The sequence below is a fragment of the Diachasma alloeum genome, unplaced genomic scaffold, assembly GCF_001412515.2.
Source record: "Diachasma alloeum isolate Michigan unplaced genomic scaffold, Dall2.0 Dall_scaffold_00772, whole genome shotgun sequence".
Classification (NCBI taxonomy): Eukaryota; Metazoa; Arthropoda; class Insecta; order Hymenoptera; family Braconidae; genus Diachasma; species Diachasma alloeum.
Genome location: NW_021680902.1, coordinates 105,662 through 120,727, shown reverse-complemented (window position 1 = coordinate 120,727; position 15,066 = coordinate 105,662). Strand labels below are relative to the sequence as shown.

The window sequence follows — 15,066 nt, the reverse complement described above, 5'->3', positions numbered from 1 at the left end:
ATTTCCCCCCCCCCCCCCCCCCCCGGGTAACGCGTTGAATCGGCGAGGAACTATCTCCGCACTTTCCCGTCCACCGTTAGACCACACTAATTTCAAAACTCTTCAACACAAACCGAATTTACCCCCCGCAAACACGTCTAATCAATGTAAAATGATTCCTACATTTTTTTCTTCACCGTTTTATTTTTACCCTTCTCCTCCCCCACCCCCGCCCACCACCGGATAAAGCGTTGAATCAACGGAAAATAATCTCCGCACTTTCCCCTCCGCCATTTTTTGACCACACTAATCACAAAACGCGTTAACAAAAACCGGATTTGCTCCCTGAAAACCCGTCCAATTAATGAAAAATGATCCCCGCACTTTTCCCTCCACCGGTCGACCACGCTGATCCCAAGACGCCCGAACATAAACCGAATGTACTCACTGAAAACGCGTTTAGGAACGAAAAAAAAAGACACAAACGGTGCACCATATTCCCACCAATATTTCAGTCATTAAATTGATTATCAAAAACTCACCAATTCCTCGTCATCGTCGTCGAATGCAGGAGGTGAACGGTTAGCGTCGTTTCTGTCGTCCATGTTGCCCGTCGAATGGAGGAGAAAGCACAAGTTCTCGAACACTCCACTGCACTTGGGAAATTGGTGCTGGTGTCACCGGGGACTAGTAATTGTTACGTACCGAGCTGGTTCTCTGCTCATCCAGGTGGCGGGTCATTTTTATTACTAGTTTTCGCGGCGGAAGTTCGAATTTATGATTAGATAGTTTCCTTTATTTATTTTCATCAAATGGTAGTTTATAATATTTTTCAAATACGTTGGAAAGGAGTATTATAAATAATAATCTCTTGAAAGTATTATTATATTTATTATCGATTTGATGAAAATACGAGAAGTATCTAATCGTAAATTCGAAATTTGCCGCACAAACTAGTAATAAAAATGGCGATCGTCAAAGGACACTAGCAAAATAAGACACTATCGCCAATTTCTGGACGGGAAAAAGGAGTTCAGGGTTTTCGCTGCCAACTCAACGGCTCCAGTCTGACCGTTCTTGCTGGGAGATAATGATGAGAACGCGAAAATATGTATAATAGCTCGTTGCTATGGGCACATTTTCGTAAAAATATTCAGCAGATGACATTAATAATGAGATAAGTGGAAAGCGGATGAACGATTTATATAGTGTAACTAAGGACACTTTTCGTTTAAATAATCGCGTTCGGCAATAATCGAAGAAAAATATATTGTGGGTAGTGGAAGGGGAAGTTGTGTGGTGTATAGATACGTGGTAGCGCTTGTTTTCATTTTATTTTATATAAAGAAGGGGCGACTTGGCCGATACGCTACCGCGTATCTCGATTCGGAGAACCCGAAAAATTTAGGGTGGCTGGATTGTCATGGAATGTCCCATATTTCTATACAAGATGTGGTCGACTATCTCAAATGCTTTATCAATTGATTGATGTTTCTTTTCTAAACCGTCGTTTTTCAAACAATAGCGCGCAGGATCGAACCGAAGATTCTTGATTTCACTGGAAATATTACACATTCCATGTTTGAAAGCCTAAACTTTCAGAATAAAGAGAAAAAGCTAGAGCTAAATTAAAAAATCATATGAAATTTTTTCCTTTTCTAATCCTTCAGGTAGTTGGGAAATGGTACAACTGGTTGGATTTCCACACCGATCAACTGGTCTGGGCAAAAGGAACAGAAACTATGCCTATATCCGCTTGCTCGCTGCCCTGCGAATCGGGTATGATTCGTAAGCAACAGGGGGACACCTGCTGCTGGGTTTGCGATCAGTGCGAGGAGTACGAGTATGTGTACAATGAGACAACCTGCAAAGATTGTGGTTATGGCTACTGGCCTCATTCGGATAAGCGTGGTTGTTACTTTTTGCCGATTAAACACATCAACTGGACCTCAGCGTTCGCAATAGCTCCAGCTGTTATATCATGTCTAGGAATAGTCGCCACGCTGGCTGTGGCTGGACTTATGTTCCGACATCGAGATACACCTGTTGTCAGAGCCTCTGGAAGGGAGCTGACGATTATTTTACTTGCTGGAGTGCTTGTGTGTTATCTGAATACTTTTGTTCTTCTTGCACAACCCACAACTGTTTCGTGTATTTTGCAGAGGTTTGGCGTTGGTGTAAGCTTTAGTGCAGTTTATGGAGCACTATTGACCAAAACAAATAGGTAGGGAAAATAATATTTCTTAGTTGGTACAATTAATTCCTGAGAATAATAATTGTTTTAGATTTTTTTTTAGTTATACTTATTCTGGAGAAATATCTTTTGCTTTTTTTCCTTCAGGACAAGAACATCGAAAGACAAGGACATTCAAACCAAATCCTTTTTATGATATAATTTTTAATCATTCACTATTTTCGTTTCCATATTTTTGGATGAGAATTATGCGCTGGCTTTAGTTTTTCTTATGGTGAATACCTCACAATTACAATCAAATTGAAATTCATAAACAGTAGGGCAGTAATTGCGAAAATAGTGGCATCGAATTTCATTTAGGAGGGAAAAATAGTGAAATTTCATATTTCACAGGGAATTTTCTCGCTCCGCGGTGGGTCCGATCAGAGCGCAGTATTCGATGTCACGTGATACCTTCACATCGGTTTTATTTTAACAATTTCCTAAATTCTAATTTCGACCAATCAGAGTGCAGTATTCAGGATCACGTGACATTTTCATATCAGTTTTATTTTGATAATTCACCAGGCTACTGGCTAATTCCACAGTAGGCTATCAATTATTTTTCTTCTTTTGACAGATATTCTCCACAATTTGGTGAAAAGTGTCACGTAATCCAGAACACCGCACTTTGTTTGACCAAAATTAGAATTGCAGAAATTGTCCTCCGAATAAGATTAACAATTTTTCATTTCTGTGAGATGTTTGTATGAGATGTCACGTGACCTCGACCACTTTATTCTAATCGAACCCAGGAGGAAGGAAATTCTCCTTCGAATACCCCTAGACCTCCAAAATTCATCGGATATTTCCCTCAAGTTTCTTTGCATATCAGCAATCTGGGTGAGCTTTGCAGAAAAATCATATGCGCTTATTGCTCGTGATTTGTATCCTGCAATACTCATTTCTCTCATTGCTACGCTATGGAGTTATCGGGAAATATTCGATAATTTTGCAGGTTCCGGAGTATTACAACTGATTATTGCCTTTCTCACAATCTCCACCAATAGAATTGTAGTATTCACTGGGCGAGAGGGGGGGATTACAGTGCCATAGTTTTGATAATTTCCGGTAATGCTCCGTTAACTTTGGGAACTAAAAAAATTTTCGTAAATAATTTTTTTGGTTGAAATTCGGAGGAAAATCAAATCCGCCGAATACCACTTGAGTTTCAAAATGATTCGGGTATATCTCTCACGCTTCTCTGCATACAAACGAGCGTCTCAAATTTTGCGTGAAATGTCTCTCTCGCAAACGCTCGAGATTTTTTAACCTACGAAACTTGACACTTGGCACATCATTTTGAAGCTCTCGTGGTATTACAGCTGCCCTAGTATAAATTTCATGATACAAAAACATGGCATGAGTTGACATACGACATTGAATATGGCTGCGATAGGCACTTCGAGAGACGCAGAAAATCCATCGGGTACTATTGCTGCATCACGGACGGGTGTCAACGCAATTGGATCTCTGACTTGGGGTGACTACCCATGGAACAGAATTCACACGGAATGCGTCTGCATCCACCAATCAGAGTCGAGCAAATAAAATCGGCTGGAAAATCTTGAGGTCTAATTGGTTATACCGATGCAACTCCGTGTGAATTCTGTCCCATGGGCAGTCAACTTCAGTGTGATGCGACACTCACAAGCAACACTAGGTAGGGGTCCGCCTCCGATTTTGATGAAGTTTATATATGTTATGAAGGACTAAAATCTAAAAGACACGTTGTAGCGAAGCTACTTATATATATTTGTTTCGCATTATTTCAAACTATTGTATTCGAGCTTGGCTTGGCAACCGAATACCTTATTACGTCACGTCGCGACGATTCGTAATAATTCGGACATCCTCGATCGGATGATCTAATACCTTTATCGCGGAAGCTCACTCTCGTTCCAGCTTTCACGGTGTAAACCAAGTTACATTACTGTGAATAAATCTTATTCGATATAGTAGATGAATTCCGACTGTTATACGTTACAAAACCCATCTATCCCTTACCGAACTCCCATAAATGGTGACCCCGACGTGATTCCTTCAACGTGACAAATAAATTGCCGCATTAACGTGTTAACAAGTGTAATCGTTAAAATTGTGCCATTTTCCGTTAAAATTAAAGTGGTTTTCGTGTCGCGTGGTTTTTTGTGGAATGTTCGAGAAGCGTTGGGTTTTAGCATAGTGCTCGGTAGCATTCCTGTGGTTTCGCGCGCTGTGTTACCACGTGTTATATATATTTTTGTGCATCTTGGTGCATCGCAGAGTATCCAAAGACGTTGTGCTGCGACGTGAAAATTATCACGATCAATTTTTGCCGTGATTAGTGCACTTTCGAACATTTTTAGTGAAATTTAGTTGATGAGATGGTTATTGGCCTCTGCGGTCGTAAAGCTGACTCGACGAAATAAATTAACTCAAATTTTCATAAGAAACGGCCAATGTTTCGGCTGTATGTACACAACCATCTTCAGGAGCTATTTTATTTTATCTACAAACCAAGAATAAAAAGAATCCATACAGTAATTATAACACCTATTGACACAAACCATTATTGCAATATCGAAATAAGTTAACCCAACAATACCTCTTCTTGCGGTAATCCCTAGCTCATATTGGGGACAGTATTTTGATGCGACGGACAGGTATAACCTGTGAACAGAATCCATTGCAAGGAACCCGGACGTACAAAAAACAATTCTTAAAACTATTAGCCTCCCACAACGTAAGACAACCCTACTTGACTAAGCCCAGTGACTCCAAACGACCTCATGACAATTTATTATATTAAAAAATCCAAAAAAAACAACAGCAATCCCCAACAATTACCTGCCATCACCGTACAACCATACACTCTGTACCAGCGTCATTCCAGTGCGCGTACGGCCCCCCCACATCAGTTAACACACACAACAGTTCCACCGACAACCGGCAGCACTCAAGCCACCTCACACCACTACCGCCAAAACACACAACATTCCACTACAATTCTCCGCGCCATCGACAGTAAATCCATCGGTACAATTATTTGAAGTTCAGAATTAGNCACACCGTTGCCGCCAAAACACACAACATTCAACTACAATTCTCCGCGCCATCATAAAAAGTAGATATCAGCATTATTACGAGGATCACCCCGAAGTTGGCTAATTTGTTGGGCTGGTCAAAGGATAAAATAGATGCGAAACTGAAATCGAGTTTGATCTACAAGATAGATTGCAATGACTGTGGTATGACGTATGTAGGGCAGACGAGTCGCTACTTCAAGGATAAAATTTATCAGCACGAGTACAGTATCAGTAAACCCAGTGATAATGGTCGCACAGCATTGGCGAAACATGCACTGGAGCAAAAACACCAATTTGACTTCAATAATGTTAGGATTCTGGACACAGAAATTAATAAGACCAAAAAGAATTTCCTGGAGATGTTCCACATCACAAACCAGCGTGACAATAGTATTAACTGCCAGACGGATGTTAACAGTTTGTCATCTGCTTAGAATACCCTAATTCTGAACTTCAAATAATTGTACCGATGGATTTACTGTCGATGGCGCGGAGAATTGTAGTGGAATGTTGTGTGTTTTGGCGGTAGTGGTGTGAGGTGGCTTGAGTGCTGCCGGTTGTCGGTGGAACTGTTGTGTGTGTTAACTGATGTGGGGGGGCCGTACGCGCACTGGAATGACGCTGGTGCAGAGTGTATGGTTGTACGGTGATGGCAGGTAATTGTTGGGGATTGCTGTTGTTTTTTTTGGGTTTTTTAATATAATAAATTGTCATGAGGTCGTTTGGAGTCACTGGGGTTAGTCAAATAGGGTTGTGTTACGTTGTGGGAGGTTATTAGTTTTAAGAATTGTTTTTTCTACGTCCGGGTTCCTTGCAATGGATTCTGTTTACCGATTATACCTGTCCATCGCATCAAAATACTGTCCCCAATATGAGCTATGGATTACCGCAAGAAGAGGTATTGTTGGCTTAACTTATTTCGATATTGCAATAATAGCTTGTGTCAATAAGTGTTATGATTACTGTATGGATTCTTTTTATTCTTGGTTTGTAGATAAAATAAAATAGCCCCTGAAGATGGTTGCGTACATACAGCCAAAACGTCGGGCGTTTCTTATGAAACATTTGAGTTCATTTATTTCATCGAGTCAGCTTTACGACCGCAGAGGCCAATAACCATCTCATCAATTTAAATCATCGGTCAGAAAAACACACTCTAAAAGTAAAATTTAGTGAAAATGGGCAAGGAAGCTGACACAACTCAGGCATTAAGACGCCTTATAGTTCTCCCTGCACCATTTCCCGCTGAGCGTCCTGAACTCTGGTTTGCTCAGCTCGAAGGGGAATTTCACCTTGCCGGCATCGAGAATGAAGCGGACAAATTCCACATGGCTGTCGTTCATCTAGATACCGCTGCCGCAACCGAGGTCTCCGGTACTATCCTGCATCCAACACTTCAGACTCCGTACAAGGCGTTAAGGGACGCCGTCGTTGAGAGCCTCACCGCTTCCCAGGAGGCCAGACTACACCAGCTCCTGGACAAAGAGGTTCTCGGTGCTCGTAAGCCCTCACAAATTTTAAAACATCTAAAACCCCTTGTCGATACTATTCTAGAGAATATTTAAAAAAATAGCTGTCATGCTTGCCGCCCAACACAATCAATCCTGGCGACGCAAGCAGATTCTACCCTCGACAAAATGGCGGCGCTCGCAGATAAATTACAGATCTCATCACCACCAAGTATCACTGCTATTTCCCCTGTTGCCGATCCAGCCGTTGCCGCTCTGGAATGAAGATTTTCGCGTCTCAAGGCTTCCATTTCAAAATTGGCGGGTGCAGTCAGAAATCGTCGTTCTCGTTCGCATTCGCGTTCAAAGTCTCGTTCACATGCGCGTTCAAAGTCTCGTTCAAGGACATCAGTTCAAAGAATTTGACAAATGCTGGTATCATTACACATTTGGTGACCAAGTCAAACGATGCACGCCTCCATGTTCAATGTCATCGGGAAATCCATCGTCGGATCGTTAGCGGCGATGAACGATTCAATTTACCGCTCAGACGATTCGTTTCGGAAATTTTTACAAAAGTCAAATATCTAATTGATATCGGCGTGGATTTTGTGCGTATATCCACAGACGCTCGTCTCATGTAAGAAAAACGTAACGGAGTACATGCTGTATGCAGCGAACGGCACACGCATACACACATACGGCTGTACTGTCCTCTCACTCAATTTCTGCCTCAAAAGCGACTTCACTTGGCATCATTGGTACCGATTTTCTCACGCACTTTGGACTTTTGCCGGATTTAAAGAATAATCGCCTATTGGATTCAACGACTGGCTTATTAGCGCCATGTATAGCGTCATTACCCAACATCGTTTTGACAATTAAAGTCTACCGGCCGACCGACTTTTCTTGGACCGACCTTTTTGCCGAATTTTCGTTAATAACCAAACCAGATGGAATTTGCCAACTTACTAAGCACACAACGGTTCATCATATTGCAACTACACTTGGTCCGCCGGCATCGAGTAAAGCTTGTCGTCTCGCCCCAGACAAATTAGCTATTGCGCAACAAGAATTTTAAAAGATGATGAAGCAGGATATCGCTCGTCGTTCGAAGAGCTCCCTGTCGAGATTACCGTGGACGTAACGCTCGTAAGTTACCGGATACATATCCTGTTCGCGTACTTGAAGATTTTGCCGCCAACCTCGTAGGTAAAAAAATATTTTCGTCTATCGATCTCGTTCATGCATTCAATCAGATTCCTGTTGCATCTGATGACATCGGCAAAACAGAAATAATTACGCAATTCGGTTAATTCGAATTCCAATTCATGACGTTTGGACTGCGAAATGCCACGCAGACGTTTCAACGATTTATCGATGAAGTAACACGAGATCTGGATTTCGTTTTTCCGTACATTGACGATATCCTAGTTGCCTCCAAAGACTGTGAGGAACACCGAAAGCATCTCAGCACCCTGTTTCAATGCTTGGCAGAATATGGCGTCGTCATCAATACCGCCAAATGCCATTTTGGACAATCAGAAGTTGACTTTCTCGGTGTCGTGTATCGGCTGAAGCAATTCGTCCGCTTCCAGACAAAGTTGAAGCCATCGTCAACTTCCCACGACCTGAGAAGATCAGACCGTTACGTGAGTTTCTCGGTATGATTAATTTTTATCGTAAATTTGTTAAAGATGCTGCAATGATACAGGCACCTCTTGACGAATGCCTTCAAGGTCCAAATGTTAAAAGTTCTCACCCAGTTCCGTGGACCCCAAAAGGAGAAGCTGCTTTCAACGCCTCCAAGTAACAATTGCAAAACGCAACGTTGCTGGTCTACCCAGATACGTCATTACCGTGGGCCATATTTACAGACGCATCTGAATTTGCCATTGGTGCCGTTCTTCAACAGCGCAGAGGCACCATTTGAGAGCTGCTTGCCTTCTTCAATAAGAAGCTTCAACCTTCCCTGAGAAAGCACAGCCCATATGACAGAGAGCTCCAAGCAATCCATGCAGCAGTTCGTAAATTCAGACGTCTTTTCGAAGGCCATCCACGTGAACATTTATACCGATCACAAGCCGCTGTTACATGCCTTCAAATAGGATCCAGACAAGGCAACGTCATGGCAGTTTCGCCGCCTTGACTTTATCGGTCAGTTTTCAACTGATATTCACCATGTTGCAGGCAAGGATAACGTTGTTGCCGATGCCTTATCGCGAGTCGAGACCATTTCACCAGCAGTCTCAACAGCAGAGTTAGCATAGGCGCAAGCAACAGATGTCGAACTTCAACAACTGCAAGATCCAAATGATGACTTCCAAATACGACCTATCAACATGCGAGATAGTCCAACTCCAATTTACTGTGACGTTAACAATCAGCTGATGCGTCCCTATGTGCCATCACCGCTACGTAAGAGAATTTTTGAAGCTCTGCATAGCGTCAGCCATCCAGGGGCTAATGCATCAATCAAGCTAGTCTCTCAGCGTTTCGTCTGGCCGAGTTTGAAGAATGATTGCCCTCTTTGGGCTCGCGCATGTTTCGCATGTCAGAAAAATAAAATATCTCGTCACGTGACCCCGCCGATTCAAGATTTTCCCGGAGGAAGAACAAGACGTTTCGAGCACATTCACGTGGACATCATTGGACCAGATGTGCCGTCCAAAGGATATCGATATTATCTGACAATAATCGACAGATTTTCACGTCTTCCGGAAGCATTCCCAATTCAAGCCATTACCGCTGAGACTATTGCTAGTGTACTCTATGCAAACTGGATTTATCGTTATGGTATTCCACTTCGTATCACTACAGATCAAGGGGTACAGTTCGAGAGTTAAATGTTCAACGCTCTCACTCGTCATGTAGGAAGCAGACACATTCACACAATAACGTTTCACTCACAATCCAACGGCATTGTGGAACATCTTCAGCGCCAAATTAAAGCACGAATACGGTGTCGCAAGAGTCCTTATTGGGTGGATACTCTCCCCACCGTGCTTCTTGGTATTCGCACAGCGTGGAAAGACGATGTCGATACCACGCCTGCTGATATCGTTTTTGGGAAGCCACTTCAACTACCAGAAGAATTTCTCGCTCCTGCTCCAAATCGTGGCATACCGCCAGCAACAATTCCCAACAGACTAAGGGACCATTTTGCTGATCTCGCTCCAGTTCCCGGTATATGGCGTGGCAATCGAAAGGTATTTATATTTAAGGAATTGGCCACATGTTCTCACGTTTTGAGTACATTCAGATGCACCACATCACGCATTCACGACAACATACGAGGGACCACATTGTGTCATATCGCGACACGAAAAACATTTTGTCATCCAGATTAATGGTTAAGCAATTGTCGACTCGATTGACCATTTTTATCTAGTATTTACAATTGCTGAAGACGAAACAACTGGTACCGATTCATTTGGTACTGATAGCTGTTCCGATGACACAAAGTTACAAAACCCATCTATCCCTCACCGAACTCCCACAACGTGTTTGTTTAACGACCCGTTTCCGGTAAAAAAAAAAAACCTATCCCTCGAAATTTGAAGGAATTTGTTGAATTTGAAGGAGCCTACAAAAATAGGAAATACGTTTTTCAACGTTTTCCTTTTGTCAAAATTGCGACGGAAAAAATTAATTTTCTGTAATTTGGGTTTTTTTATTTTTTTGCTGTATAAAATGAAATCGTCCCCAGGTGATGAAACTGGGGGAAAAAACTAACCCCACGACAAGTCATTTTTCTGATAAAGAAAAAATATTGCCCACAATTTGATAGAATTCTTCCTATTTGAAAGGTAAGGAGAAATAAAGAAGTAAACTCTCAGCACATTTTTTGGAATAAAAATTCCTTAATTACGATATTTCGGTTATCAATCCGCTTCATCATAGCCTTCCCTACATGGTGAGGATTCAATAGAAACTGGATATTGAAATATTAGGTGTATAACTTAATCTTTCCGTTTTTTTCGTTCAGTGCGGTGTCTTATTTAAAATTTGAATATTTATGCGTCCGTTTGCGATTTTCAAGAGTGAACCTTACTGTTTTTAATACGTCATATTTCTGTCTGGAAAAGTTGTGTAACTTCACAAAACAGTAGTATATACAATGACAACCGATGCGCAGCACATTCGGCACTGTATTCTCTACGAGTTTCAACAACAACAAGAAAGCTATTGAAGTCCACTATTCGATTTGTTCTACTCTTGGAAGTAATATTCTATCTTATGATACGTGTAGATATTGGTATAAACGCTTTAAAGATAGTGATTTCGATCTCAGTGACCGGGAACACCTTGGACGGTCTCTAAAATTTGAAGATGCTGAATTTCAAGAATTACTCGACAAAGACTCAACGCAAACCCAAAAAGGACTTGCAGCTCAGGTAGGAGTTACTCAAGTAGCAGTCTCTAAATGATTACACGCAATGGGAAAAATACAAAAGGTAGGAAGATGGGTTCCACACAAACTGACTGAACATAACCTTGGCCAACGCATGAACACGTGCCCTTCGTTGCTTGCTAAGGGTCAGAAGAAAAATTTTTTGTCAAAAATTGTGACGGGAGATGGAAAATATATTTTTTTTGCTAATCCTAAACGGAAAAAGTCATGGGTCAATTCCGGGGAACCATCGACATCTGTTGGATGGTGACAATAAATAACAAGTTCCGTGGTTCAGTTGAATTAATAAAGTGAGATCTATTTAATAAAAACGGTTTAAATCAGATACACATTTGACGGTTAACAATCGCGTGGGACGAGAGTCAAGAGAGACGCAAAAGGCAACACAGGTGTCAAAAACAACAATCAATCAAACTTGACCACCTGACACGTCGGTACCATAGATCACGATACAGTAACGCGGGTATTTGGATATTACCCTCAACACACTCTTCTTAAATTCACGCGTTACGTTCAACCCCAGACTCCCAGTTCTCTAAGTCCTTGGTAATGTACTGGTCCAGGTAATGGCTTCGTTAGAATATCTACTGGCATAACTTCTGTGGGCACATAAATCAAACCAATTACTTTATCTTTCACCAACCCACAAACAAAATGAAACCTGACTGCAATGTACTTTGTGCGCGAGCGAAACACTCTATTCTCCGCTAGCGACTTTGCTACTTGATTATCGGTACCAATGACAATCTCTTGCAGTTCTACTAGATCAATCACCTCCAACAGATACCTCAGGTACATTGCCTCCTTCGCCACCTCACTGAACGTAATATACTCGGCGTCAGCAGTCGACAAAACGACCGACCTCCGCTTTTATGACCTCTACGAAATGGTCGCTCCAGAAAGCGTAAAGACATGCCCTGAATACGACCTTCTGTCGATCACGTCGTTTGCAAAATCAGCATCTGAATACCCAAGAATCTTGCTCCTATCATTCCTATAGACGAGACCATACTCTGATATCTCTTGAAGGTACCGAAGCACTCGCTTCGCTGCTGACCAATGGACCTGCTGATAACTCTCGTTATACTGTGCCAAACGACTTACCGTGAACGCCAAATCTGGACGTGTTGCAACTGCCAGATACATCCATGAACCGATCAACTGACGATACGGTTTCTCCTTTTCGTCACTCTTCTCACGATAAACCCCTTCCGGCAGCCCAACTCTGCTATCAGCCGGAGTGCCAATCGGCTTCCACTCACTCATGCTGAACTTCTTCAACAAATCCTTGCAGTACTTGCGCTGAGACAACCTGATCTCACCATGTAACTGCTCGATCTCGATATCTAGGTAATAACGAGCCTGACCTAGATCCTTCAACTCAAACACTTTGGTCAACCCGTCCTTGATCTCCTCTATACGATGCGTATTTCTGGAAATATACAGAATATCATCAACATACGCAATAAGCACTGTGAACTCACTCTCGTTGATCTCGTAATACAGACAAGTATCATTGGTTGCAGATGTTAATCCGATACTTTGCAACACATTATCCAGCTTCTCATGCCATTGATGACCAGTCTGTCGAAGACCATATAGCGCTTTCTGCAACAAGCAAACTTTATTACCGGTTTTCAACGTGTCCAGCATCCCTGCTGCTTTCGTCCTTATCTCTCGAACTTCATTTTCACTGGTGGACAATTTTTCTGGAGTCTAGAAAAGATGATAAGAATCTAGAAGAGATCTCTTATCTCGAAGATAATCTGGTGTTTCCATGTCAATCTCTTCGTTCAACTCGCCATTCAGATATGCAGCAACCACATCGAACTGATACACTCTTAAACCTTCTTGCACTGCCAACACCATTAGTAACCTTACTGAATCCAAACGTGCCGCTGGCGCAATAGTCTCAATAAAATCAATCCCTGGACGTTGAGTGAATGCCCTTGCCACAATCCTTGCTTTTCTTCGTTCCAAAGAACCATCTGGATTCATTTTATTCCTCAACACAATCTTACAACTGACCAACGAGCGTCCTCCCGGACGATCAACCAATCTCGAGGTATTATTCTTGATCAGCGCACGAACCTCATCAGCAATGGTTCAAAGCCACTCAGTAGATTCTTCACTGCTCATGGCGTCCTTCAGACATATCTCAGCAATGTATGCAAACTCGGAAACGATATCTGCTTCCTCTGGTGCATCATAAAATAACTCTTTGTCATTCCTGTTATCGAAAACCTCATTGTCCAGCACCTGCACACCAACACGATCATTAGCACCATCATTAAGCTCATCATTTTCGCTCTGAACCGGTACTGACATCGTATGTGTATGATACACTTTCCTACGACGTCCACTACCAGCGGATACAAGACGAGGTCTATCAGGCCCTTCAACCACAGCAGTTTTCAGTCCAGGCCTAACTGAATCCTGGACACCAGATGAACCTGATGCTCCAGCCTCACCACTAACACCATCTGCGCTCCCTTGAGATGGAGCATGTGATGAACCAGAAACTTCCTCCGTAGACTTGTCATCTTAGAAAATAACCCAGTCTTCTTCATCTTCCTTCTGGACCGGACCTTCCTTCTGCACTGAATTTTCCTTCTTCATACATTCCTCACCTGACACACGTTCAATATTTTCCAAAAACTCAACATCTCGTCCTACTACAACTTTCCTGATCTCTGGAACCCAAATTCGATACCCTCTCGACTCTTCTTAGTAACCCACCATCACAACAGGACGTGAACGTGACTCAAGCTTTCCCTTCACCGGAACCTTGTTCAAAATATAAACCTTCGAACCAAAAATCCTCAAATGCCTCAAATCTGGCACCTCATTTTTCCAAAAGTCATAAGGCGTATGTCCATCCAGACTTGCCGTGGGGCAACTATTTCGCACATAATTCGCTGTATCAACACCCTCAGCCCAAAACATTGCACCCAACCCAGACCACAGCAACAAATACCGAGCCATTTCTACTAATGTTCGGTTTTTCCTCTCAGCTACACCATTCTCTTGTGGGCTATGAGCAACAGTCAAACGCCTAACTATCCCATTTTCTTTCAGATATCTATCAAAATAACTATTGCAGTACTCTCGTCCATTATCAAACATCAGACACATGTCTGTTACTTTTTCTCCAGTCTGAAACTCAACCCGAGCTTTAAACTCCTCGAATGCTCTAAAAACATCACACTTCTGTCTGACAACATGGACTTTACTCCAGCTGCTATAGTCATGGATAAACGTTACGAAATAATGTGCACGACCCAAAGACTCAACCGTCGCTGGCCCCCAAACATCTGAATGCACGATCTCTAACAACCTCGTACACATCCTGACCTTTTTTGGAAAAGGCTGCGACATTATCATCCCTGTAAGAATATTTTCCCGGGTTGTTCACCCAGGAAAAATCCAAACTAATCCCCGAGTCTTTCGACTCGGGGGAGTTCTTCAGAGCTAAATGCGAATCAGCCGGGACTCCTCAGAGCCTGGGACGCCGAGAGGCTGATCCGACCAAAGTGGAACACTGGTACCCACTTCCCGACCACCCACACTCTCGGCCACCAGTTACCACTTCGGTCATCGCTCGTCATCGCCTCCGGGTACTCAAATGTCGGCACATGGTCGGATCGACAGGAGGACGATCTCTACTCCAGACCCACGGGCCCATGTGCTCGGCATTTGTTTCGCCAAGCCGGGTGACGCCGGAAACAACAAAGTCGTCACCTCGTGTACCGAAATAACCCCGTTTTTTACTAGTGGGGGATGCAGGAGCATCCCCCTACGCTCGCCGCCAACGGTTATTCACCGAGGCGACGTGGAGCCCGAAACTCCTTATCCTGGCTTCTTCAGCCATTCCACCATCCAGCACGCCGAGAGATTATTTCAACCTCTCGGTTCAAGCGCTCG

At 42.8% G+C, this 15,066-nt stretch overlaps 1 protein-coding gene across 1 annotated transcript in view; it reads left to right on the top strand.

Annotated features, from left to right (window-relative positions):
- The window catches only part of LOC107044634 (metabotropic glutamate receptor-like), a 119,298-nt gene that overhangs the window by 171 nt on the left and 104,061 nt on the right, over window positions 1-15,066 (top strand). Inside the window, exon 2 of the mRNA XM_015266582.1 lies at window positions 1,650-2,203. Within this exon, the coding sequence (XP_015122068.1) occupies window positions 1,650-2,203 (554 nt within the window). The remainder of the gene's footprint in view (window positions 1-1,649; window positions 2,204-15,066) is intronic.